Raw genomic sequence first — 25,181 nt, 5'->3', positions numbered from 1 at the left:
ACAATGAGTTTAAAAAATGTCCATGAAAATGACATCCCCGTTCATAATCTGGTGGCAATTACTACTGATGGGGCTGAGCAATGCGCGGTGTGCGCGTTGGTTTTATACCACTAAAAGTCAGTGCCTACTTCGGGTCAACTTATCTATGTGAAATTGCATTTTCACAGATGAAAATTATTAAATCTAAGTACAGGAGCTGACTTACTGACAGACACCTCACTAGGGTTGCCAACTTTCTCACTCCCAAATAACGAACAAAAGTAGCAGTCAAATCCCGGGACATTTGTGTTTACCCCGAGAAAGACTACCAAGACCATGAAGCCTTGCGCGGGCACTTGTGTGCGCATGCGTGATATGCTGATTTTTTTTACCCCACGCATTGGTTTTGGCTTAACCTTCATTATTTCTATTTTATATAAGCTGTGTATTTATCATATTATTCCTGCTTTTACTATATGGTACTGTTACTTTAGGTTTTATGTGTTATTTGGCATGATTTGGTAGGTTATTTTTTGGGTCCGGGAACGCTCAAAATTTTTTTCCATATAAATTAATGGTAATTGCTTCTTCGGCGTAAAGCATTTCGGCACGAATGGTTTCATAGGAATGCTCTACCTTAGCAGGGGAAATACGGGACAGTTGGCAACCCTACACCTCACAGACTGTCTCAGACTGGCTGTCTATAGTTATGAGCCAAATTTCAGGGAACTAGCAGAAAGTATTCAGCCCCAGTCATCACACTGAGTGTAACAGTGAATTTTTATTCATTTATTTTTCGTGTTGAAATAAAATTAAATAATGAAACTTAGAATTAAAGGTGTGAAGTATTGTAATATTCTTAAAGAAAGACAGCTATGGCCTGTTTGATATGCTAGTTACAGTGTTTTCTTGTTTGAATTAATTTGAAAGTTTGACAAAAGTATTTTATGTAATTCAAATACAATTCGCCTAAATAAAAGGCCTCAAATTGGAAGTACAATCTGAGCTGTTTTTTCTCTAAACAATTTAGTAAGTAGATCTTGCCTTTCACTGAGGTCGAGGTAGGTGATCTTGGGCTTAAAAAGGTTGGTGACCACGAAAGTACACAGTATTAATGCAAATCAGCCAATCATGTGGCAGTAACACATGTATAAAAGCATGCAGACATGGTCAAGAGGTTCATCTGTAGTTCAGACTAGACATTTGAATGGGGAAGAAATGTGATCTAGGTGACTTTGACCGGGGAATGATTGTTGATGCCAGACAGGGTGGTTTGAGCGTCTTAAAAATTGCTGATCTCCTGAGATTTTTATGCACAAGTCTCCAGAGTTTATGGAAAATGGTGCAAAAAAACCCAAAAAATCCAGCGAACGGTAGTTCTGTGGGTGGGTGAAAATGAGAGTAGTAAGAAGAGAATGGTTCAAGATGACAGGAATGCATCAGTACCTCAAATAACCATGCATTCCAACAGTGGTGCACAGAAGAGCATCTCTGAATGCACAACACGTCAAACCTTGAAGTGGACAGGCTACAGCAGCAGAAGACCATGAGCACGCATTCAGTGGCCATTTTATTAGGTACAGGAGGTACGTAATAAAATGGCCACGGAGTGCATATCATTGATAATAACCTGATTCTGAAATAAGGGTGGTTTTAGTTGAGATAATCTTGATTAAATGTGGAAGAACTGTTATGATTCCCTGTTGATGCAGACATCATTTTAAAAAAAGCATATGTAAAATTGAAATGCTGGGATTAGACTCATAACCAAGTATGTGCTTAGTGAATGATGAACAATGGGAACAATAATGTCAATATCCAATGTTAAGCTCTTCTGTTTTGAATTTCCATCCTTTTCTGTCAATCTACATACATCTTCTAACATCTTTTGCTATTTTGCTCAGGGTGTCGGTTGTGAAAATAAAGAGCTGGGTACCAGTGCCTCCAACATGTCAGCAGTCCGATACAACCAGGGATTTGAGTTTGAAGATGGGTGAGGGCATTCTTTACTATTTGCACACAGGAAGCACTATTTTTTAACTCTGTTTCCTCCCTAAAATATCTAGCATGTCCTTGGCATGACAAATGATCGCACTCCAGCTACTGACTACAGTAAATGTGTTGAAGTAAACATCAGACTAAAATGAGAATCTTAAGCAGGATATTGGTTTTAAGCACAATAATGTGGCATTACCTTGTCTTTCATTGAATTATGGGTTTCTACTTAATATTTTGGGCATAAATCAATCCATACGCTGATGATCTGACTCTTCCATAGGTTTGCTCATTCATTTTAAAGGTTAGCTATGTACATTTTGTGTTGGCGCGTGGCCAAGTGGTTAAGGCATCGGTCAAGTGATCTGAAGGTTGCTAGTTCGAGCCTCAGCTGTGGCACCGTGTTGTGTCCTTAAGTCATCTCCCATGCGAAGTGGTAATTCTGGACCAAACTTGAATCACTGAAGGATGCTTGACAGCCATGGCAGGGCTTGAATGCTATCACCTGCTACTAAGTGAAACCAGGTGGCACGGGTGCCTTGTATGCTCACTTTGACCATCAAAGCATTGAGGCACCTTTGCTAATTCCCACAGTCCCTGATGACCCTCTCATTTCAGTCTGAGGCTGATGTGAAAGCATCCTTCAGCAGGGTGAACTTGCAGAAAGTATCTGGCTCAGATAGATACCTGTCTGAGTACTAATGTTCTGTGCTGATCCGCTGGCTGGAATGTTCACTGGAATATTTAGCCTCTAGCTTTGGGAGATGAGGTACCCACCTGCTTCAAGCAGGCTTCAATTATTACCAGTGCCTATGAAAAGCGTAGTGACCTGCCACAATGACTATTGCCTGATTGCATTTGTATCCACTGTGATGAAGTCTTTTGACAGCTCACTGTTAAGACATATCAACTCCTGCCTGAGAAGTGACTTGGATCCGCTCCAATTTGCTTACTGGAGCAACAGGTCCACTGCAGATGCCATCTCACCGGCTCTTCACTCAATCCTGGAACATCAGGATAGTAACCATGCATACATCTGGATGCTCTTTATTGACTACAGCTTGGCATTCAACGCTATCATCCCTTCAAAAACTAATAAATATGTTTCAAGACATGGACTTCCTTGTTCAACTGGATCCTCACTTGCAAACTCCAGTCAGTTCAGATTGGCAACAACATCTCATCCATAATCTCTACCAACACAGGTGCACCACAAGGCTGTTTGGTAGAGCAGAGTGCTAACCAGCTTTGTACATGACTAAGGCTAAGCAGAGCTCCAATGCCATATTTAAGTTTGCCGATGACACCACTGTTACTGGCTGAATCAAAGTTGGTGATGAATCAGCATAGAGGAGGGAGATTGAAAATCTGGCTGAGTGGTGCCACAGTAACAACCTCTCATCCAATGTCAGCAAGATCAAAGAGCTGATGACTAACTTTGGGAGGAAGAAATCAAAGGTCCATGAGCCAGTCCTCATCAGGGAATCAGAGGTGGAGAGGGTCAGCAACTTTAAATTCTTTGTTATCATTTCAGAGGATGCCTCCTAGGTCCAGCACATAAGTGCCCTTGTGAAGAAAACATGGCAGTGCCTCTACTTTCTTAGAAGTTTGTGAAAATTCAGCATGTCATCTAAAACTTTGACTAAATTCTATAGATGTGTGGTGGAAAGTTTATTGACTGACTACGTCAAGGTGTGGTAGGGAAACACCAATGCCTTTGAATGGAAAATCCTACAAAATGTAGTGGATATCACCCAGTTCATCACAGATAAAGCCCTCTCCCTCATGCACATATTTACATGGAGTGCTGTTGCAGGAAAGCAGTATCTGTCATCAAGGACCCTTGTCATCCAGGCCATGCGCTCTTCTTGCTGTTGCCATTTGGATTGAGGTGCAGGAGCCTCAGGGCCCGTACCACTAGGTCCAGGAACAGTTATTATCACTGAACCCTCAGGGTCTTGAACCAGTGGAGTTCTGAACTCCACTCATCCCATCACCGAACCGTTCTCGTAACTTATAGACTTACTTTTACAGACTCTTCATTATTCATTTTGTTGTTTATTTATTTGTATTTCTTTTTTTGTTTTTGCGCAGTTTTTTTTGCATATTGGTTATCTTCCATTCTGTTGGGTGCAGTCTTCCATTGATTTTTTTTTGCATTTCTTGTATTTACTGTGAAAATCAACCTCAGGACTGTATGCAGTGACATTTAATTGGATAATAGATTAACTTCGAACTTTTGATCTTTGTTCATTTTGGCAAGAAAGGAGAAGTTGACTCTAATAGGGATGGGTGAAGAAGGAAAGGCATGGTTAATAAGTTCGTAGCTGACACTAAAGTAGACTATTGTGGACAGTGAAAATCACTGTCGAGAATTGCGGATCATCTTGGGTCAGTGGGCTGAGAAATAGCAAATGAAGTTGAACTCAATTAAGTGTTGCACATGGGTAGACAAATTAGGGTAGACCTTTTGTAATGAATGGTAGGGCCCTGTGGTATGTCCCGGAAATAAGGTACCTTGGAGTACAAGTACATGATGCCCAGAGCCACACAGGTCGGTGAAGGAGGCTACCTGGATTATACCTAGTCCCACCCTGCTACTTGAAAAGCACCATCTCCGTCTCTCAATTCCTCCGTCTCTGCAGCATCTGCTCTCAGGTTGAGTCTTTTCATTCTAAAACGAAGGAGATGTCCTCCTTTTTCAAAGAAAGGGGCTTCCCTTCCTCCACCATCTATGCTGCCCTCAACCACATCTCTTCTATTTCATGCATGTCTGAACTTACCCCATCTTCCTGCCACCCTACCAGGGATAGGGTTCCTCTTGTCCTCACCTACTACCCCACCAGCCTCCGTGTCCAGCACATAATTCTTCAAAACCTGTGCCTCCTCCAACTGGATCCCACCACCAGGCATATCTTTTCCTTCCCCCCACTTTCTGCTTTCCGCAGGGATCACTCCCTACGTGACTCACTTGTCCATTTGCCCCTTCCCACTGATCTCCCTCCTGGCACTTAAACTTGCAAGCGGAACAAGTGCTTCATCTGCCCCTACACTTTCTCCCTCACTAAGCCCCAGGTGAGGTGACACTTCACCGGTGAGTCTGTTGGGGTGATTTACTGTGTCCGGTGCTTCCAGTGTGGCCTCTTGTATATCGATGAGACCCAACGTAGATTGGGAGACTGCTTCGCTGAGCAGCTACACTCTGTCCACCAGAAAAGTGGGATCTCCCACTGGCCACCCATTTCAATTCCAATTCCCATTCACATTCTGATATGTCCATCCATGGGCTCCTCCACTGTTGGGATAAGGCCACACTTCCACACTTAGATTGGAGGAACAACACCTTATATTCCATTTGAGTAGGCTCGAACCTGATGGCATGAAGTTCAATTTCACAAACTACTAGTAATATCTCCTCACCCTCCCCCCCCCACCTTCACCATTTCCCATTCCCTTGAACCCTTTCTCATGTTATCTCCTTGCCTGTCCTCTGGTGCTCCCCCCCCCCCCCCCCGGCTCTTCTTTCTTCCATGGCCTTCTGTCTCTTTCACCAATCAGCTACCTAGCTCTTTGTTTCATCCCTCCCCCTCCAAGTTTCACCTATCGCCTGGTGTTTCTCTTTCCCCTCCCCCCACCTTTCAAATCGACTCCTCACCTTTTTTACCTCCAGTCCGGCCGAAGGGTTTCGGCCCCAAATGTCGACTGTACTTTTTTTCCATGGATGCTGCCTGGCCTGCTGAGTTCCTCCAGCATTTTGTGTGTGTTGCTTGGATTTCCAGCATCTGCAGACTTTCTCTTGTTGGTGAAAGTGGTTTTTGACACACTGGCTTTCATCAGTCCCCTTGAGTACAGAAGTTGGGGTGTTTTGTTGCCATTGTACAAGGTGTTGGTGGGGCTGCATTTGGAATATTGATCAGCTTACTCTAGGAACGATGGCATTCAGTGGGAAATGGAGCAGAAGAGGGTGTTGCTAGAATTGTAAGTTTAGAGCAGGGGTGTCCAACTTGTGGCTCACTGACCCCTTACTTATTGGTCCATGGCATCAAAAGGATTAGGAACCCATGGTTCAGAGGTTGAGCAGGCTACGACTATGATTAGAGCGTAGAAGAATGACTGGTGATCTTACGGAAGTATATAAAATTATAAGGGGCATAGATGAAATGAATGCACATAATCTTTCTTTTCTGGAGTTGGGGAATCGAGCACTAGAGGGCGTAGGTTTAAGGTGAGAGGAGAGAGACTTTATAGGGACCTGAGGGGCAACCTTCTCACACAGATTGGTCAGTATATGAAATGAGGGAGGTGCATCAACAGCAGTTTAAAATACACTTGAACGTGGACAGGAAAAGAATTAGAAGGTTATGTGCCAAAAACAGGCAGATGGGTTAGCATAGGCACCTTGCCCACATGGGCCCAATGGGCCAAATGGCCTGTTGCCATGCTCTATGATTCTATAGAGACTAAAAAGAAGCCTGTAGATGAACTTGTTATGAAACCAGCATCACAAAATCTTTGCAACACACATCAAAGTTGCTGGTGAACGCAGCAGGCCAGGCAGCATCTCTAGGAAGAGGTACATTCAACGTTTCAGGCCGAGAGCCTTCGTCAGGACTGCTGCCTGGCCTGCTGCGTTCACCAGCAACTTTGATGTGTGTGTGCTTGAATTTCCAGCATCTGCAGAATTCCTCGTGTTTGCGTCACAAAATCTTTGTGAATTATGTTTGAAGCTATTTAATCTTAATCTTTTGTTGGTCATGGGACTGGCCAAACAAAAGTTTGTCCTAGTTGCACTTTCTCACCTGATGGAAAGCTTGAATTGATTTTGGGAAGTTTTTACTTGTTGAGGGGACTATCTATCACTTGTCCACACTTGGCCAAACACGAGCAGTTATTTTACCCTCTGCTGCTGTTCAGCACTGGACAAGCTGCCCAGTTTTTATGCACAACAAAAGCCACCTGATTAGTGTTTTTCCCCAAACGAAGTCCAACCCCTTACTGTTTATCGTACACCCGGTCTTGCTTAATTTGATGACTTGACTTGAGTGATTAGAGCACTCTGTTGCGACCAAGAAACTTAAAAGGTGAGATTGTAATTCAAGTCCTTTGTTGTGATGTGATAAAGAAATTGATCTCAGTTGTATTGTTCTTCCCCTCATTTGGTATGGATTGGCTTTAATGTACTGAAAGTATTAATGTTGCAGGTATCATGGTTTCCAGTTAGTTACCACTATAAAATTCTGGCATTCAACAATGAATAGACTTGTTAGATTTTAGTAATGAAAAATTGATTATCTCAGTTGTTCAGTATTACCTGTTTTAAATGTAGTTTACTAAATGTTTAAGTATTAAATGTTTTGCAAGCCTATCTTGATATTCAGGTCAAGCAATATTGTCTGTAAAAATCCATTGTAATCAAAGGCAACACAGTTTTTTAAAAACTTCTGTTTGAAAGTTTAAACCTTCAGTCTAGAGTGTCCAAAGAAATTCTCAGTTTCTTGAACACAAATTTTATCCTGATCATATTTTGAGTGCTATAGCTTTTAATTTTAAAGTATTAATTACAGTATAGAATGGAGCGATGATGTTTTTAAAATTTCTAATTATTGTTTTGTAGTTTCAGTGATGACATGGAAACCAAAGTGCAAATAGATGATGGGAAAATGGAATGTGTTGGACCAGACACCTGGTACAAGTAAGTGTGGCTTATTAATCTGCAATGAAACGTGGTCCTTGTGGTAGTTCTTTTCCTCAGAAAGTCGTTGATTATTGTAAACTTTTTAATGCTCCGATGATGAGACTTTAGTTTAGTAAAGGAAGTCCAGATGTCCTCAAGTTCTTGCTGTAAAGCAAGTACAGTTTTCCCAATTTTATACGTAATGGGTAGAAATCAATAGAAGAAAGCAATAGATGACTGAGAATGTTGGTAAGAAGAGCACGTAATGAATTTAGTTTAGTATTTGCGGTTGAGTGCATTATTGATAAATTAAAAGTGCATGTTGAGGCATTGATTTGGAAAAGATTTTGATATCTTTATAGTTTCCTGTCTAAATTGTGGTGGACTATGATCTGTGTGGCGCGTGGCCAAGTGGTTAGGGTGTTGGGCTCACGATCTGAAGGTTGTGCGTTTGAGTCTCGGCCAAGGCAGCATGTTGTGTCCTTGAGCAAGGCACTTAACCACACACTGCTCCAGTCCACCCAGCTGAAAATGGGTACCGGCAAATGCTGGGGGTTAACCTCGCGATAGACTGGCATCCTATCCGGGGTGGAGTCTCGTACTCTCAGTCGCTACACGCCACAGAAACCAGCATAAGCACCGGCCTGATGGGCCACAGAAATAGAAGACCCTTGTGGAGGCTCCATGTGCCACCTATGCACTAAGGGTTCAGACGACGACGATGATTTGGTAGCATGACATAGCAGTATAGTAAATTTTAAAGCACAGTTCCAACCATCTTGCTGTTCGACTATAACACATTGAATCTGCTCTGTCATTTGATTTATTATCCCTCTCATCCCAATTCTCCTGTCTTCTCCTTGTAACCCTCCATTTCCTGACTAATCAAGAACCTATCAACCTCTGCTTTAAATACACAAAGTGACTTGGTCTCCAAAGTAATGAATACCATTGATCTCCAACCTCTTGCTCAGGAAATTTTTCCTCATCTTTGTTCTAAAGGTTTGTATGTTCTCTTATTCTGAGGTTGTCGTCTCTGGTCTTAGACTCTCCCACAAATGGAAAAATCCTCTGTGTCCACTCTATCCAGACCATTCAATATCTGTGAGATTTCTTCCTCCCTCCCCCCATTTTTCAAAACTCCAATGAGTATAGGCCCAGAGCCACCACACTCCTCATATATTAACGCTTTCATTCCCAGGATCATTCCCATAAACATTTTTCTGGTCTCTATCCAACAACAGCACATTTTTCTTTTGATTATGGGAGCCAACGCTGCTCACAAATGTAGTCTGACCAATATCTTGTAAAGCCTAGAAAGTTTTAGTATTGGAAACAGCTGAAAATCAGAGTCAATTGACCTATTAAAGAGCTTCGCCAAAATCATCAGATTGTCTGGTTTAGTTATTTAAAGTTACAGGTTGTTTTTGCTGCAATTTACCATCATAAGACAATTATTTGGCGTCAACTTTGGTTTCTCTCATCCAAACTAAACCACAAATGGACAATTAATTATGATTTTACAAAAGGAAATATTCATTTTGTCTTTTACAACCTTGGAACACAAATACTTTAACAACTATTTAATATTTTGGGGGTGTGTTCACTGTTGCAGCATAATTATGTGGCTGCTACATTTACTGTGTTTTTGGTTTAATGCTGTTCACTGGAGATCAAACATTGAGTAGATCACTGGAGACAACTCCTCTTGCTCTGAAATGTTGCCATGGGGATCATTTTATTCTTTCGAGGACACGAATATCAGCACTTCTGAATGTACAAGTACCTTTACTTTTATATATGAGTCTTTGGACTCTTAACCCATCGCCTATTTAAAGTATTTCTGAATTCCAGTTGATGTGCACAGAACAAAGATTTGATTTTGGTTGTTTGACAGCAGAGACCACATCTCCTTGCGAGGGATTGATGCTAAATGTAAAATGAACGGATTGCTGCTACAGTTCTGGACACACGTCAACAGATGGTTCTGGTGGACGTATTTCATTGTTTCAGTAGCATCTGTTTAGTCCTTCAGCGTATCTGACCCAGACCAGGATATCGTTGCTCCATTTTGCCATTTGAATTTGGATTGTATCCCGTCCAGCCCACTGCAAACCATGTGGCTGCACGTCGTGTCCACCTCTGCAGCTTTGGGTTGTCTTCAAAACTTGTCTCCTGCTCGCTGCTGTCTGACAGAGGCATTCCAAAGCAAAGCTCAGATATACATTGCTGTGCAAAAGTCTTGGGCACCCTAGCCTGAGAGTTTTGCACAGTACTGTGGTAATTTTACATATTGCACTGTATTGCTGCCATGGGAAATCAAATTTCATGACGTGCGAGTAACCTGATTCTGATGTGGGTCTCTTTTGTTGACTGAGTGCGAAGGAGGCAGGGAGAGCGTAATCATGGTTGGGGAGAAGGGAGGGAGCAGGAGGCACCTTCCGTAATAATCAATAAAGCAATTGTCATTTGATTGCAAGCCTTGCCTGGTGTCTCACGCCTGGGAGTGTATGCACCTATGCCACCCCCCACCCCTTGGCACTCCTTCTCTGCCACCCGGACCTCACTCCTCCTGTGGCGCTCCACCCCTGCCACTCCCAACATCCTTTGTTCCCACCAAATTTATAAACTTGCTCCATGATGACAATACAGTACTGTCTTGGACACCCTATCTACAGTGTGTGTGTGTATATATATATATATATATATATATATATATATATATGCCTGAGACTTGCACAGTACTGTAAAATATTAATTTTAAATTCATGATCACACTTGGGTGATATAAATGAACTAAAATCATGACAGAATTGAAAACATCCTGACTGCCTTCTTACAGTCCAGGCCAATGACTCCATTTGAATTAACAAAAACTGCCTTCCTATCAGAAATACTGCTGACAGCAGCAAGCAGAAGATGAGCTTTGAAGACAACGACCATGCTGATTGATTTGATACAAAACTGTGTGGACCCACTCCACTGCTGCACACCAGTGATAATTGTCCTGGGTCTCTGCTTCCAAGGGAAGTTGATGTGCAGGCATTTGATAGTTCATGACTGCCTTCTACATTGACGTCACATCCATGGAAACTGGGAGTATGCTGGTCTGCACACTGCTGTTTGCCGGAGGACCATCATAAACCTCATGGCTAGCAAGCAGAAGCATCATAGTTCAACTTGTGACAAACTATTCGGAGAAGCTGTCTACTGGTGGCTAGTCACTTGTGTTCCTTGAGCTAACAATATAATTTGGAGTGTACAGTTACCCAAAATGCGCTTTTCCATTTCAACCATTCCTTGGCTCACCAAACTGGTACAGGAATATACCCAATTTGGTGATACTTTCTCAACTTCGTACTGAGTGATGGATTGGTTTTTCTCCCTGGTGTAACAGTACACAAGAGTTTGTACAGTGAATCTTGACTGAGTTACTAAAAACCACACAATTGCATGTCCAGCATTCTAAGTTATAAAAGAACAGCCAACACAAAATGTTGGAGGAGTTTAATTCAAGCAGCCCTTGAGGGGAATGAACCATTGATGTTTCGGGCCCGGACCCTTGAGGATGGGAAAGGAAGGGGCAGAGGGCGGGGAGGAGTAAGAGTACAAGCTGGCAGGTGATGGATGAGATCAGGTGACGGGGGAGGGTGTGAAGTAAGAAATTGGGAAAGGATGGGTCGAATTGGTAGAGGGATGAAGGGGGGTCTAATTAGAGGGAGCAGTGGGCCATGGAAGAGGGGTGGGGGAATCAAAAGGAGGTTATGGGCAAGGGGCAATGGTAAACAGAGGAATGGGATAAAGAGAAGGAGTAGGTATTACTAGAAGTTATATGGGTATTCGATGTTCATGCTATTAGGCTGCCCTGATGGAATATGAGGTGTTGCTCCTTCAACCAAACTTTGGCCTCATGGCAATAGAAGAGGCCATTGACAGGCATGTCCGAATGGGTAGCCATTTTGGCAGACAGTAATGGCGCTCAAAAAAGCTAACACCCAATCAGCGCCTGGTCTCACCGATGTCAAAGGCAGCACCAGTAGTATTGGATGTAGCAGATGACCCAGACAGTCTTGCAGGTAAGATGTTCCCTCACCTGGAAGAACTGTCTGGGGGGGCCCTGAATGGTGGTGAGGGAGGAGGTGTGTGAGCAGGTGCTGCACTTGACACACTCACTACAGGCCTAAGTGACACGAGAGAACTCGGTGGGGATGGAGGAGTGGATGAGGAAGTTGTGTAGAGAGTGATTCCCTACAGAAAGTGAAGGGGGAGGGATTGTAGGAAAAGATGTGCTTTGTGATGGGATCCTGATGGGGAGGGTAAAGATTTTAGAAGCTGCAAATTTACCCTGTTTTGGCTTTGTATTGGGAAATAATGACCCTTAAGCAGATTTTATAATGGGTTGGCTTTATAGAATTAGGAGCAGGATCATGAATATTTCAAGTGAATTATGGAAAAAAAGATAAGACCTTGGATCCTTGGAGTGAAATGCAATTTGGAGAAAGGCCAAAAGAGATGCCTAGCAAGTATAGGCAGGTAGGAAAAAATTAGGTACTTGAGGAGTATAAGGAAATGCAACAGAACACTTGAGAAAATCAGGAGGGCAAAACGAAGGCATAGGTTGATCTGGAAGACGAGGCAAAGGAAAATCTCAAGGGTTTCTCCAGATATATTAAGAGCAAAAGGATAGCAAGGGGCAAAATTGGTCCACTTGAACATCAGCATGGTGATCTTTGCATGGAGCTGAAAGTGTTCTTTTTTTTATCTGTATTTACTCAGGAGACAGACACAGCCTATAATGTTGAGATAAAACAGCTGTCAGATCATGGAGCCTTTCTGGATTGTAGAAGAGGAGGTGTTCGTTGTCTGGAGGCAGATCAGGGTGGATGTCCCCAGGGTTTGAGAAGGTGTTCCCTTGGACTACTGCAGAAAATGTAGGGGTGGTGGCAGAGATATTTAAAATGAACTTGATCACAGATGAGGTGCCAGAGCATATCTAATGTTCTGTTGTTCAAGAAAGGCTCTAAGAATAAGACAGGGAATTATAGGCCAGTGAGCCTAAAGTCAGTAGGTGGTAAGTTATTGGAAGGTATTCTAACGGTCAGGATATATAATTATTTGGATAGGCAGGGCCTTTTAGGGATGGTCAAAATAGCTTTGTGTGTGGTAGATCATGTCTAATTAAATTTGTAGAGTTTTTTCCAACAGGTTACCAGTAAAGTTGAAGGAAAGGCAGTAGGGATTGTCTACATGGACTTTAGCAAGGCTCTTGTCACAGTCCTGCATGTGAGACTGGTCCAGAAGGTTCAGTTGCTTTGCCTTTAGGATATAATGGCCAAAGAGTGGTAGTAGATGGTTGCCTCTCTGAATGGAGGCCTGTAACTAGTGATGGGCCACAGGGTCCATTATTGTCCTCTATATCAACAGCATGGATGATAATGTGGTGAACCGTTTCAGCAAATTTGCAGATGTCCAAAATTGGGAGTGCAGTGGACAGCGAGGAATCCCATCAAAGCTTGCAAGGTAATTTGGACAAGTTGGAAAAATGGGCTGAAAAATGGCAGGTAGAATTTGCGGACAGGTGAGGTGTTGTACTTCAGGAGGACAAACCAGGGTAGGACTTGGACAGTGAGCAGTAAAGCAAAAGTGCAGTAGAACAGAGGGTCGGGGAATATGGACCCATAAGGTGGGGTCACAGGTAGATATGGTTGTAGAGAGAAGTTTTGGCACATCGGCTTTCATAAATCAGTATTGATTTTAAGAGTTGGGATGATATGTTAGATTTGTATAAGACTTTGAGGCCTAATTTGGAGTATTGAGTGCAGTTCTGGTCACCTGCTACAGGAAGGATATCAATGAGATTGAAAGAATACAGAGGAAGGATGTTACTTCGATTTGAGGACCTGAATTATAGGGAAAGGTTGAATAGATTAGTTTAGTCCTTGGAGCATAGGAGAATGAGGGGAGATTTGATAGGATGAATGCAAGTTTTTCCCCTGAGGTTGGCTAAGGTTAGAAGAGGTCATAGGTTAAGGGTGAAATACTTGAGGGGAACCTGAGGAGGAACTATTCCCTTCAGAGGCGGTGTGAGTGTGGCACCAGCTGCCAATGTAAGTGCTGAATGTGGATTGTATTTCAACATCTTTAAGAGAAGTTTAGATAAATACATGGATCAGAGGAGTGTGGAGGACTATGATCTAGGTGTGAGTTGATGGAATGAGGCAGAATAACAGAATGGCATGACCTGTAGGGCCTGCTTCTGTACTGCTCTGACACTTTGACTTTTAATTCCAACTTTGACAGCTTCTTGATAAACATGGGTGAATAGTTACTGGGTGATGATGAGAATGTGGAGCTAAGGTTTTAATCAGATCTTACTGAATGGCAGGTCAGGTTTGGCATATTTAGATTAGCTCATGAGGCCACGCAGTCCTCTTTTATTGTCATTTAGTAATGCATGCTTTAAGAAGTGATACAATATTCCTCTAGAAAGATATCACAGAAACACAAGACAAACCCAGACTAAAAAGACTGACAAAAACTACATAATTATAACATATAGTTACAACAGTGCAAAGCAATACCGTAATTTGATGAAGAGCAGACCATGGGCACGGTAAAAAAAAAGTCTCAAAGTCTCTCGTAAGTCCCATCATCTCACACAGACGGTAGAAGGAAGAGAAACTCTCTTCCTGCCATGAGCTTCGAGCGCTACAAACTTGCCAATGCAGCATCCTGGAAGCACCCGACCTTTGTTCATATGGAAGCATAACACTAGGCAATGGACTCTCAGATTGTTCCACTATCCTTGATTTCTTTTTGTCTACATTTATCACAACTGCTGAACATTGGCTCGTAATGGTAACTTTAATAAAGAAACAGTAAATTTCTATTGAACTGCTTCCCTCCTTGAACTCTATCTTACCGCCTTCACAACCTCTTGAAGTCCATAACCTGGTATTTGACAGCTATTGTATATTTTGATTGAATAGATTAACCTTATTGTGGGCCACGAGAGTGAACTGAAAAAGAAAAACTAATGTCAGCAGGAAGGATTGTTATTGATATATTTTTGAGCAACACCAAAGAGGCATTGATCTCTGATCAATCCCATTCCTCCACTTTATTTGCTGGTAATGTACCCTTTTTCACAAGCCCAGTAACTTCCTTCAGATTCATCAAAGTTGCTGGTGAACGCAGCAGGCCAGGCAGCATCTATAGGAAGAGGCGCAGTCGACGTTTCAGGCCGAGACCCTTCGTCAGGACGAAGGGTCTCGGTCTGAAACGTCGACTGCACCTCTTCCTATAGATGCTGCCTGGCCTGCTGCGTTCACCAGCAACTTTGATGTGTGTTGCTTGAATTTCCAGCATCTGCAGAATTCCTGTTGTTTCCTTCAGATTCAGCTGTCTGTTGTGCTGAGGGTGTGTGGGGTGGGAGCAGGGTGGAGTAATTTAGTGGCTAATTAATCCACAAAGTGGTAGGTTTGTATATTGTGGCCAACATTTAGGGCAGCAGCCAATGTATCTGACGTTCTACGGGGGGTGATTGATATAAGTTCATGGCCTAAGGTAGGAGGAGTCAATCTTAGAAAACCTAGCACATTTATTTTTCAACATAGTCCCCTCCTACATTTACACACTTAGTCCAGCGGTCGTGGAGCATACGGATCTGGGACCTCCAGAAAGTGTCCACAGCAGGGTTGATTGATAAGTTCGTGGCCTAAGGGAGAAGGAAATGAGTTATACAGCTCTCATTACATGCACATGCAGTTCAACTCTTTGACTGATTATACAGAAAGTTTGAAGTTAATAACTCACCTCCTTCTACCGTAGGCCATGAACTTAATCACCCCAATGAGTTATTAACTTCAAACTTTCTGCATAATCAGTCAAAGAGTTGAACTGCATGTGCATGTAATGAGACCTGTATAACTCATCTCCTTCTACCTTGGGCCATGAACTTATCAATTACCCCCGCTGTGGACACTTTCTGGATGTCCAAGATCTGGGGGGTGTGTAAATATAGGAGGGGACTGTGTTGAAAAATAAATGTGCTAGGTTTTCTAAAATTGACTCGGTCTACCTTAGGCCACGAACTTATCACTCACCCCTCGTAGGATGTGGGAGAAACCTGGTAGTAGATCTCCTGGTCTTGGGGAGGGTGTACAACCTCCGCACGGACGTGGGATTGGTGTTGGTGGCCACAGCTCACTCTGGTACTAATGGGGCATATTCCCAACATCACTTGCACATGCCATGATGAATTCAAAGGCCACTGAGTCCACTTCTGGCTTGGCCCTTGAAACAGGTCAGCAGTCCATGATCTATAACTTCAGTTCACTGTTGAAAGAATGAGTAAATGAAAAGTCTGAAGCCATAGGGTTCCAGCTGGGGTAAATAATTCTATATTCACAGAGTCCCCCTGATTTATTTTCAAATGCTATCCTTTGTACTAAAAGTTACAAAGTCTCTCTTGTCTCTGGACAAGATTCTGCAGTTCAAGGTTACGATGCTGTCATGGTGCACAATGTTGTGTTTGTGACATGGAACACAGCCCTATGACATGGTAGCAATCAGTAGATTTGTTGATCCCATTCTTCCCCAGGCATGCCTCCACCGCCCACCACTCATCCTGTTTCTTGTTTTCCCTTTTCTTCATGACTGGCTTCGTGCTCCAGATGAGCTGCCATGCGTTGTGTTTTTTTTACCTGAGCTAACCAGCTTCTGTATGGTTAAAGTAAACATTATGGCAGAAGCAGACTTGGTAAGCAGCTGCTGTCTATAATTACAGGTTTTGTTTCACTGTTACTAAATATTGCACTCAAAACATGCATACTGTGATGCTGTGATATTTTCATGCTCTGATACAGACTTGATTTCAGAATAAATTGCCACACCCATTTAGTGAAGCAAAATCAGATGACATCCCGGGTAATATCTGGTACAAACAAAATGGGCAACTGTGGTAACTGTGAAGATATTAATTGATCTTTTCATATAACCAGTTATTTCCAGCACTTTGTTTTCATTTTGGATTTCCAGCATCAACAATTTCCCATTTTAAATAAAAAACCCAGAGAACACGGCACTAATCCCACTTGCTAGTAATTGGAAATCCCTAAATGAACTGATGCTCTCCACCATAAATACACAGGTGATTCACCAGCATCCTTTGGATAATGATTTTGCCTTAATTTGGCCTATAATTGACTCCAGTAATGCCAGCAGAACTGATTCTTCACTCCCCACAGTGACTCTTGAATTCTGTCAGACTGGGCAGTAAGCTCAAGTCTTGGCAACAGCAGCGGTCACTCTGGGAGTAGGATTACCAAAGGTAAACTGAATATTTGTGCTTATTTTGCTTTATTTTAGGACATTTTAAGTATTCTTCTGCTTTAACAACTCATTTCTTTGTGGTGAATGTATTTACTGGTATGAAGAGGTCATGTATTTCTTTACAAATAACCATTTCGATAATGTGTTGCCATGCTTTGTGCATCTTTAATGATTGAGAGGTAGATACTTTGACAGTTAAGAATTTTAAATCTTAGTTAAAATATTATTACTCAAAATTCATGCATACCCCAGTTGAAATTTTGGGATTTTAATGAGAATAAATGTTTAAACTAGTTTAGCGGTAGTGAATGCTGTTTAATAGAATGTATTATTTTGCTTGTATTAGGTCAACAATTATCCATTTAAGTAACCTGCACAAAATGGAGGAACTCTGCCAGGCATGAGAGGACTTAACAGTAGATGTGTATGACCAAGACTCTTAAGTGGCTGAAATCCTCTGTGATTTTTGCCCTGTTCTATCTCAAACTCTCACTTCAACAAATAGTCTTTCTTTTAGGAATCGTATCAGTGAACATTATGAACAGGTTTCATTAACAAAACATGGAAGTAAAAAAAAACAGTAAAGCTGTCGGTGCTCTTCAGCTGACACAGAACTGTATTGAAGTGAAGTTTGCTTATTGTGTAAACAGAATTGGACTGTATTTTAAACAGTGTTAAACCACCTCAATCTCTTGTGGACCGATCTTCCAAGTAAGATATTACATTGCCTTATTAGGGCAGATCTGGTCCTTGTAAATCTGCTCATTCCGTGTACTGATTGAATCAAGAATCATTTGTTCACTGCACAAATACCCATGGAGGGAAAATGTTGGTTTTGTATAAAGTGCATTTATTTTGTCAGATGCCACTTTGTCACAGGGCAATTTTCCATCGATTTGACTTTCCCCAACATCGTAGTGAAAGTTTATAATAACAATATTTACTGCTCAACCCATAAACCTAATTTTGTGTTTAAGCACTCAACTACTGGCCCACTTCAGTTATAGAAAAAAATGCACATTAATTATATCAATCACAGTTAATCTAGACAACAGGAAAACCACAGAACGGTCAGTATCGCAATGATTAGATCTTGATGTGCGTTACTGTTTAAAGCTGTATCCTTCCTCTTCACTTAACCACTCCCTGTTCCAAACAAATCTTTTTAACTCTTTTGAAAATGTCTGCATATATGGCAGTTATTTCATAAAGGATTTTTAAATTTGCATTTTAACACTTTGATCACCTTGCTTAAGCAGCAAGTATTAATTTTGAGCTGGAAAGCAGAGTGCTGGAAATACTGACTTGATCAGATAACTTCTTTGCAGAGAGTAACAATTTTAACGTCTGTCATGGGGTTGATAACATCTGAACTGTAATTGATGCTTGCTCCACCCATCAAAGTTACTTGACCTGCTGAGCGTCTCTGACTATTTTCATATTTCTTGAAGCTGCATTACTCGGTTTTTGCATCAAGTTCTGCCACTCTAGTAGTTGCCCAAGTCAAAATAAAATTGACCCCTTGGTGCTCCAGAATTACTTTGTGATTCAGCCTTGAATGTGGCATGGTGTATGATTATAAGTGTTGTCTTGTGCAGTCGTTGTTTCTCAAAGGTATCAAGATCTTGCCTCCAAATTTTGCAACTAAGATCATTTCTAACAACTTTCAAACATGGGAAATGGATTAATGACTACAATTTCCCTTGCAAAATAAATGATTAGAAATCCTTTGTGAATGTGTGATGTAGCTTTGGGCAGCAAGAAGTAATTTAATGATGCAAGCAGTTAGGTTTTGTATCCATTTAATATCTGTTTAAGACTGGTTCTAGGTTTTGGGATCATTATTTAATGGAGTGTGGGAGTTCTCTTTCTATTTGGAAGTTAGATACAGAGGAGATGTCAGGGGTAAGTTTTTTACGCAGAGAGTGGTGAGTGTATGGAATGGGCTGCCGGCAGTGGTGGTAGAGGCGGAAACGATAGGGTCTTTTAAGAGATTCCTGGATGGATACACGGGGCTTAGAAAAATAGAGGGCTATAGGTAAGCCTAGGTAGTTCTCGTTATGCTATGAGACTGATGGTGGGAGAGCTGTTAAATACCAGACCATTAAAATGAGGCCTGGAGCAACAATGAAGCAAATAGTATTCTGGTCCTATTATAGAAGTTATGGAATTTTATTTGGATGAGTTTAAATTTGGAAGAATAATGAAGTTTTGGTAATAATGATCATTACCAAATGATGATCCCAAGTTGTTAAAATGTACCAGTTCCTTCCTTACATGGGAGGAAAGTTTGCTAAACTTGGACAATCCGGTCAATGTGTGTCTTCAAATTGGGCCCACTTTCAAGCTTAAACGCCATTTGCAATTTTCAAAGGAACTACTCTATTGTATCTAGCTCACTACAAACTAAGATGGTCATTAAGGTCGTCAATAACTAATGACTGTGTCAGCTGCACTCCAATCTTTCAAAGTGATTTGGGGTGACTTGAGAGTACAGCTTTACAAATATTCTCAAAGTACTTGGGAGGTGGTAATGCACGTTCTCTGCTAGAATAGCGTGTGATGCAATATTTGTATTGTTTTGTTGCAGTCAGATCAAGAAAATAATTGCACCTTATGTAATGTCCTTCTGGTTTAGGTAAGTAGACTGTCTGTCATGTTCAAGCACTGTCTTGAAATAAATAATATCTGCATGCACATTTAACCATTTTTTAAAAAATGAGGTTTTTAGTACATGATTTGTAAAACTGACTTGAATCAGCAGAATAAAAAAACAGAAAATGCTGGAAGTACTTGGGACAGGTCCAACTTTTGATCTGAAATGAGAACTCTGTTTTTCTGCCTATATGTGGCCTGATTTGCTAGGATTTTCTGTTCTTTTCGGTTTCCAGCATTTGCAGGTTTTTTATTTCCACTGAATCAAAGTACCTAATAATTTGAAGCATTCAATTTGATGTAAACTAATTATTTTGCATTTTGATATTGATCTTCTATTGATATTTAAGCTAGGGCATCATAGAATATTTTGTAACAAACCAATAAGTCTGACAAAATATTACACTTTATTTTCTGACAATTTTTACAAGTGAAGTGCTTAGTATGTTTTGGTTACTTTTTCAACAAGGCCAAATGTGGACAAATGGCTTGTATGGATGAGTTGGGCCAAGGTGCCTATTTTCTGGACTCTGGTGATGTTTAACTCTCTCTTTATTACCAAGGCTGTCCACAGCAGTTTCAGCAAACACTTGAATGCAGGTATGGGAGGAGTAGAGGCTTGATGGCATGGGTGAAATTATTTTTTCAAGACTTCTGTTTTAAAATGAGTGAGTGATAAAAGGTTTGAGAATAGGGCTAGCAGTTAGGAGGTCTAATCATTCAAACCCTGACCAGAGGCGAAGTGGTGAAAATCGGGGATTGCATTGTGAGAAAGCTTAGAAGGGGAAGTACAATGTTGGGGGGTGGAATGTTGAGGTTGAAGACATGGATAGCAATGATGGTTTTAGACAGTGTCGTCCCAAGGAGATTAGGGATTTGTGCATGTATTCAGAAGTGAGGGGCAAATGGGACTTCCTACAGGTTGGAATGAAAGAAAAATGTTGTATTTATTTCAAGTTTAGTTCATCTAATTTTGTGTTTGCCGACTAGTGGTAAAATGGTGGAACACTGATTTTAAAATCTGTGATCAAACTGATAATCTGTACTGTGAGGGGAAAAGATACTTCTGAGATTTGTCGCTAGATTTTTAACAAAAACGAGTAACTCCAAAAGCCACGTTGTGGAGAGACTGGGGCTAATCTAGCTGAAGTGCCTATGGTTTCATGAGTAACATTGGTGGTATCAGTAAAGTTGTATTTTACAACCTGGCTGATATTTGTACAACTATGTAATTAGTCTAATCTCTCTTCACATTGTCAACACACCTGTCCAAATTTGTCACACTCTTGATTATATTCAGTTACTGTGCAAAACATCATTTCCTAATTGTGTACTTTAGAGTCAGCAGATTCTTGGGTGAATTTGATAATGCGAATATCTCTAAAGAATGAAAGCCACATCAGCCTGCATGGAAAAGCACACTTTACTTTGGGCATCTAAGCTACTTTAAATAGGATCAGTGATGAAGCTGAAGTTAGTAGCTTCCCTGCAATTACAAGGCAGTTGAGCACTAAATGCTTCAGCCACCAATGGAAATTTCAGGTTCAAAACTTACAACGAGAATCAAATTAGCAGTGGCCAGCAATAAGTTGAGATCAATCTATTAATAGAAAGAGGATAGCAAACGACACAGAGACACAGAAGTCAGCATAACTTTGAAAATAAACCTCCTGCTATCTTCGCATCACTTGGTTCTACCTCTTCACAACACAGTAAAGCCCTCCCGTGTGTTAAATGGCTCTGGACAATAATGCTATCCTGTCCGCCAGTCTACTTCACAGTTACTACAAATTCAGACTTGTACACTGATAGAACTTGAAACCTGGAAAGAGGCATCCTGCGTCACTGCACCTTTGGGTGTTGGCTCTTTTCCTCTGGTTGGGGCCGCCAATGTTAATCTCGTAGAAGTCCAGTAAATCAAAAACAAGAAACTCTGCAGATGCTGGAAATCCAGGAATCACACACAAAATGCCGGAGGAAATCAGCAGGTCAGGCAGCATCTATAGAAATGAATAAGCAGTTGACTTTTCAGGCCAAGGACCTTTTCCTCAACCCAAAATGTTAACTGTTGATTTAATTCTCTAGATGCTGTCTGACCTGCTGAATTGCTCCAGCATTTTAAGTGTGGTCCAATAAATCAAGATGTGATCATTTGGAAATCCTGCTAGTTTGGCACTTGGCACAACACATAATATTCTACATAACTGCTTTCGCACACCTGGCCTTTCAACTTAATTGGTTCCCTGGATAATTCATTATCACACTGTGTGGCATCGTAATGATTTAACTGTTGAAGATTTGAAAGAAATAACATCCAATCATATATAAAATCTATCTGTCTGGCCCAAGTTCCTATTGTGCTTCATTATGCACATTTTATTGTGCCCTGCATTTAATGTGCTTTGCAAATCATCTTGGGGAGGGGTGGGGAAAATGGAATGCGATCAGTTCATTTTTGCCTTTTTGTTTCTTGCAGGATTTTTGGTATCGTACTTATAATTGTTGATGTTGTTCTTGTTATTGTGGATTTGTCAACTGCAAATAAAAGTAAGCCTTTTAGACACGGAATTGTAGGTGTGTCGTTGGCTATATCGTTCTTCTTCGTTATTGATGTTCTCCTGCGAATCTTCGTGGAAGGGTAAGGAAGTATAAAAATCTTTAATTTTTAAAACTTGAATTGATAATGGAAGTAGTCTTCACCGAATGATTTTGGGCTAAACCTAATATCAAGGAACAAATTCCTATAAACCACTGCATTCCCTCGGTCTATATTGTCATTTTGTTTCGGAACTCTAAGTAATGTTGGGGGGAAGTATCCAAGCTTTTCCTGTCACATTTGGGATAGTTTTATAGACATTCATTAATATAAATTTATTTATAGTGTAGTCCCCCGGCCCTTCGAGCCATGCTGGCCAGAAATCCCCCAATTTAGTCCCAGCCTAATCACAGGACAATTTACAATGACCAATTAACCTACCGACTCATATGTCTTTGGACTGTGGGAGGGAATGCACGAGGTCAGGGGAAGAACATATAAACTTGCAGGCAGCGGTGGGAATTGATCCAGAGTAGTCTGTACTGTGAAGCGTTGTACTAACCACTATGCTACCGTGCACCCTTTAAGTTTCACAAAGTGTTATGTAAGATGTATTTTAGAAATCTGGAGCTTCCATTATGATTTGCATATTTGATCTGTATTTTTCAGGTTCCGTGTGTATTTTCATTCCAAGCTTAATATCTTGGATGCTGTTATTGTGGTGGTGACTCAGGTTATTACAATGGTGTATGCCTTTTCTGATTTGAGTGGAGCAACTCTCATTCCCAGGTATAGTAACATTTATTAAAATCAGAAGATGCTAGGTCTTGAGCTAGATATAAGGAATCCAATAATTTTGAAAATTTTATGCACTAAGTGGTTTTCTTTAAACCAGATGTTTTTCTTTACACTCTGGGCTTCAGCACCAAGTGTTGATCTAAATGAGAACCAGAAAGGAAATTTTGTTTGTACCTTGACATCTAAATGTTCTTCACAGCCTATGAAGAGCTCAGAAATGGTCTTGGTTGTAAAGTAAAGCCCTTAATGAGCACCATGAGGTTAATGAGCAGAGGGTGTATTTTTGTCTTTTGAGAAGGTGACTCCTCTGCAGTAGTTCAGTTTGGTACCACATGGTCACTTGAAGAATCTAGCAGCTTATTCAAGACGTCATTTTAATGCAACACACTGGCACCATCATGCACTGGACTGTGGGTCTAGATTTTCCTAGTCTTGTTTAAAGCAGAAGTTGAACTCTGCCTCCTGTTTCTGAAGTTAGTCTGCTGACCTGTAGTATACGGTACTGGCATTGGAGCAGGTCCAGAGGAGGTTTACGTGAATGATCCAGGAATGAAAAGGTTAATGTTTGAGGCACGTTTGATGGCTCTGGGCCTATACTTGCTGGAGTTTAGAAGAATGAGGGGGGATCTCATTGAAACCTATTGAATATTGAAAGGCCTAGAAAGAGTGGATGTTTCCTCTAGTCCAGGACCAGTAGGTACAGCCTCAATACCTTCTGTCTCCCTAAAACAAGATGAGGAGTTTCTATAGCAAGCGCACGGCGAATCTGTGGAATTCATTGCCAGATGGCTGTGGAGACCAAGTTAGAATATATTTAAAGTGGTGGTAGATAGATTCTTGATGATTAAGGGTGTCAAAAGTTATGGGGAGAATGAAGGAGAATGGGTTTGAGAGAGATAATAAATCAGCCATGATAGAAGGGCAGGGCAGACTCTGGGCTGAAAACAGCAGAATTGGGCCAACAACAGGAATTCTGCAGATGCTGGAAATTCAAGCAACATACATCAAAGTTGCTGGTGAACGCAGCAGGCCAAGCAGCATCTGTAGGAAGAGGTGCAGTCGACGTTTCAGGCCGAGACCCTTCGTCAGGACTAACTGAAGGAAGAGTGAGTAAGGGATTTGAAAGCTGGAGGGGGAGGGGGAGATCCAAAATGATAGGAGAAGACAGGAGGGGGAGGGGTAGAGCCGAGAGCTGGACAGGTGATAGGCAAAAGGGGATACGAGAGGATCATGGGACAGGAGGTCCGGGAAGAAAGACGGGGGGGGGAGGGTGACCCAGAGGATGGGCAAGAGGTATATTCAGAGGGACAGAGGGAGAAAAAGGAGAGTGAGAGAAAGAATGTGTGCATAAAAATGAGTAACAGATGGGGTACGAGGGAGAGGTGGGGCCTTTGCGGAAGTTAGAGAAGTCGATGTTCATGCCATCAGGTTGGAGGCTACCCAGGCCAATGTCTTATGGTCTTACAACTTGGCACTGTAGATAAAGCAGCTTTTTGATAATCCCATAACTCCTTATTCTGCTTTTTTTTTATGACCACCGATGTCATGTCCCAATCCTACTTAAGAGCATGTATGGTTGAAGTGAGGGGGTGGGGAGGGGGTGGGGGAGGGAAAGGAAAAGCTTTAACTTAAAAAATCTTTTTTTACTTGCGTCTTCATGACTAATAAGTAATGGAACTAGTCATTTTTAATGTTTGAAGATTTTGCAGCACAGAAGGCCAATTAGCCCAACAAGTTATGCTCGGCATTCATCTGCTCTTTTTTTTTAGACTTTCCTCTACTTCCATATTCTCTACAACATGGAAGGAACTGGCCACTTAGTCCAAACCGGCTCTTGAAGCAGTCCCATCAATCCGGTTTTCTCTGCTTAACTTTCTGTAATGTATTCTCCCATGTGCTCCACAACTTTACTGATTACCATCCCCTTGCTCTAGGCCAGTTAACATGCCAGCCAGCGTGTCTTTGAGGTGTGTGAGGGAACTGGATCACCTAGGTAAAGCCCTCATTGTGGAAGGGGGGAATGTGCCAACTCCACGCATTGCACCACAGGCCAGGATTGACGGTATTGGTGCAACTGCATTGCCCACAGCACCACTTACTGTTAATCCCAAACAATGCATCATACTCGTTCTCCTTAACCTCCATCAGAGGGTCAGGGTCAGGCCTGAGACGCCTGTCTGCTGCATCACCTACTTCCTTCAATCACTTCAA

General features: G+C 41.6%; 1 protein-coding gene across 2 annotated transcripts in view; it reads left to right on the top strand.

Annotated features, from left to right (window-relative positions):
* The window catches only part of tpte (transmembrane phosphatase with tensin homology), an 82,937-nt gene that overhangs the window by 10,646 nt on the left and 47,110 nt on the right, over positions 1–25,181 (top strand). For both annotated transcript variants that reach the window (XM_063054383.1, XM_063054381.1), the window contains exons 3-7: positions 1,884–1,972; positions 7,589–7,666; positions 19,572–19,619; positions 22,113–22,274; positions 22,842–22,961. In XM_063054383.1, the coding sequence (XP_062910453.1) occupies positions 1,929–1,972; positions 7,589–7,666; positions 19,572–19,619; positions 22,113–22,274; positions 22,842–22,961 (452 nt within the window). In that variant the 5' untranslated portion in view covers positions 1,884–1,928. The remainder of the gene's footprint in view (positions 1–1,883; positions 1,973–7,588; positions 7,667–19,571; positions 19,620–22,112; positions 22,275–22,841; positions 22,962–25,181) is intronic.

Source organism: Mobula hypostoma, chromosome 7, assembly GCF_963921235.1.
Source record: "Mobula hypostoma chromosome 7, sMobHyp1.1, whole genome shotgun sequence".
Taxonomy (NCBI): Eukaryota; Metazoa; Chordata; class Chondrichthyes; order Myliobatiformes; family Myliobatidae; genus Mobula; species Mobula hypostoma.
Note: the sequence above shows the minus strand (reverse complement) of the source record. Positions and strands in the feature narration are given on the sequence as shown.